This window comes from Sinocyclocheilus rhinocerous, unplaced genomic scaffold (genome assembly GCF_001515625.1).
Source record: "Sinocyclocheilus rhinocerous isolate Xijiao unplaced genomic scaffold, SAMN03320098_v1.1 scaffold2173, whole genome shotgun sequence".
NCBI classification, from domain to species: domain Eukaryota; kingdom Metazoa; phylum Chordata; class Actinopteri; order Cypriniformes; family Cyprinidae; genus Sinocyclocheilus; species Sinocyclocheilus rhinocerous.
In genome coordinates this window covers 13,243-15,359 of record NW_015664200.1, presented here as the reverse complement: position 1 = coordinate 15,359, position 2,117 = coordinate 13,243, and the positions used below count along the sequence as shown (strand labels likewise).

General features: G+C 41.5%; 1 protein-coding gene across 1 annotated transcript in view; it reads right to left on the bottom strand.

Annotated features, from left to right (window-relative positions):
• The window catches only part of LOC107729913 (dedicator of cytokinesis protein 7-like), a 20,401-nt gene that overhangs the window by 6,280 nt on the left and 12,004 nt on the right, over positions 1-2,117 (bottom strand). Inside the window, exons 15-17 of the mRNA XM_016540649.1 lie at positions 1,081-1,317; positions 859-1,002; positions 673-779 (exon numbers count right to left, since the gene is read on the bottom strand). Of these exons, the coding sequence (XP_016396135.1) occupies positions 673-779; positions 859-1,002; positions 1,081-1,317 (488 nt within the window). The remainder of the gene's footprint in view (positions 1-672; positions 780-858; positions 1,003-1,080; positions 1,318-2,117) is intronic.

Genomic DNA, 2,117 nt, shown 5'->3' with positions numbered 1-2,117 from the left:
CTGTATCTCATCCGTTCTTTTTCAGTCACTCCTGAAACTTTGCTGCATGCACAGGGTATGTAGCTGTTGGTCCTGTTAGCAGCACGTAAAACAAAACTATCCTCCCGACCGCAGACGCAGGTTTACAAGCCACTTTTTCCTGCGTTTTTCAATCAATTTCTTGACTTTTCCCCACTTATGAACAACACATTTTCGTACATGATAAAAGCTTCTTGTGGTTTCTCGGTTTGGCCAATTTAAGCATCCATAAACAACGCAAAACACTGGCATTTTGAGTTTCTGCTAGCGATTCCTATGGAGAGAAAAATCACTTCCTGCCCTCCAGCTGCATTGCGCGCGTCATCAGTGACGTCATGTGCAAACAACCTATTGAACTTGATATACTGGAATGTTTGAACTTGATTCAGTAAATGCTTTAACAAATCTCAAAATACTTCTTCTTAATATATATCTTAAGCAGTAAAATACATTTATTGCTCCAAGCAATACTTACTAAAAATTATTTTTAAATATCCTACACTACCAATCCTAAATCCTAAAAATTGATGCAGTTGCATTGGTAGGCTTTTTAATCAATGAAAAAAACAAAATAAATGAATCACAACCTAACATTTTCAACTCAAAAAGTGAGCATGCTTGTGTGCAAGAATGTGTTCACAAAAGTCACTCCACCTTTTAGTGAAGTCCTTGAAGCAGAGGCGCAGTTTATTGTGATGCCGGAAGAGTTTGGGGTCCTCAGGAATTTCAGACAGGAAGACCTGAGCCACCTCCAGCGGACCCTTTGTGACAACATGAACAGGTTCACATCCACAAACAAACCGACATACTGGAGGAAAACCATTCGATCTAAAATGTTACCTGATTAACAGTGGTGCCAACACAACCCTGAAGCACCATCTGGAGCATCTTTGAGTCAGCGGGGTCCTGATGGGTTGCGAAGGCCAGCTCCTGTGTTTTCTTCTGCATATCCTCAATCGCCACCTCCATCGGCATCAGAATGATCTGTAGGGAGGAGGAAACATATTTAGAAAATCGGTCTTGAGGCAATTTAGGAACCTCCAAAAGTAAAGCGGCCCACACCTCCTCTTTGTGGATGACGTTGATGCGGGTCTTGATGTAGGGGAAGGCGTGGGAGGTGGTGAGGATGGCCTTGCGTTTGTACTGCTCATGCAGGTCGCCGTGGGCCCGACCGTCCAGCGTGAACGGTGTACAGTACATGAACGTGCGCAGGTTATAGTTCTTGTCAAAGTAAGTGATGCGCTCCTTCAGCTCGTAAGTGTCGAAGAAGGGCTCAACATATGTGATCTGCAGGTACGCCTGGGTAACATAAACATACACAGCACTGCTCAATATGGAGACTATATGTACGAGACTGAAACGAATTAGTGTTGCTATTGTTAACAAACTATTAAATAATTTTTGTTAATTGAAATAAAGCTGATACACAATAAAATATTTAAAAAATGTAAACTTAAAGGGGTCATATGATGCTGCTAAAAAGAACATTTTGTGTATTTGGTGTAATGAAATGTGTTTATGCGGTTTAAGGTTAAAAAAACACATTATTTTCCACATACTGTACATTATTGTTTCTCCTCTATGCCCCGCCTTTCTGAAACGCGTCGATTTTTACAAAGCTCATCGGTCTGAAAAAGCGAGGTGTGCTGTGATTGGCCAGCTATCCAGTGCGTTATGATTGGCCGAATACCTCAAGCGTGTGACAGAAATGTTACGCCCCTTACCATACTGTGATGGCGTGTCCCGGCGCGACGAGACAAAACCAATAAAACCCATTACAAACGAGGCATTCGTTGCATCCAGTAGGGACATAATTATGGATTATAATGACTTATACTGTCTTTTTACACGTTGAGTTGCGTATCATGCTGTGTAAACATAAAACCATGTCTGCATTTGTGATCAGAGAAATGACAAACAACAAGGCTACTCTACACTGCTCAAAACTCGCATTTGAATAGTCAGTAGCAAAGTCTATAAATATGAAAACGTACTTACAGTCTGTGAGTCAGAACAGACGGCATTGTAGTCTACTCTACCAGGATAAGTAAACAGTCCTCCATAAAATGCGCTGCACACATCCGAATATTTGGGTTGAA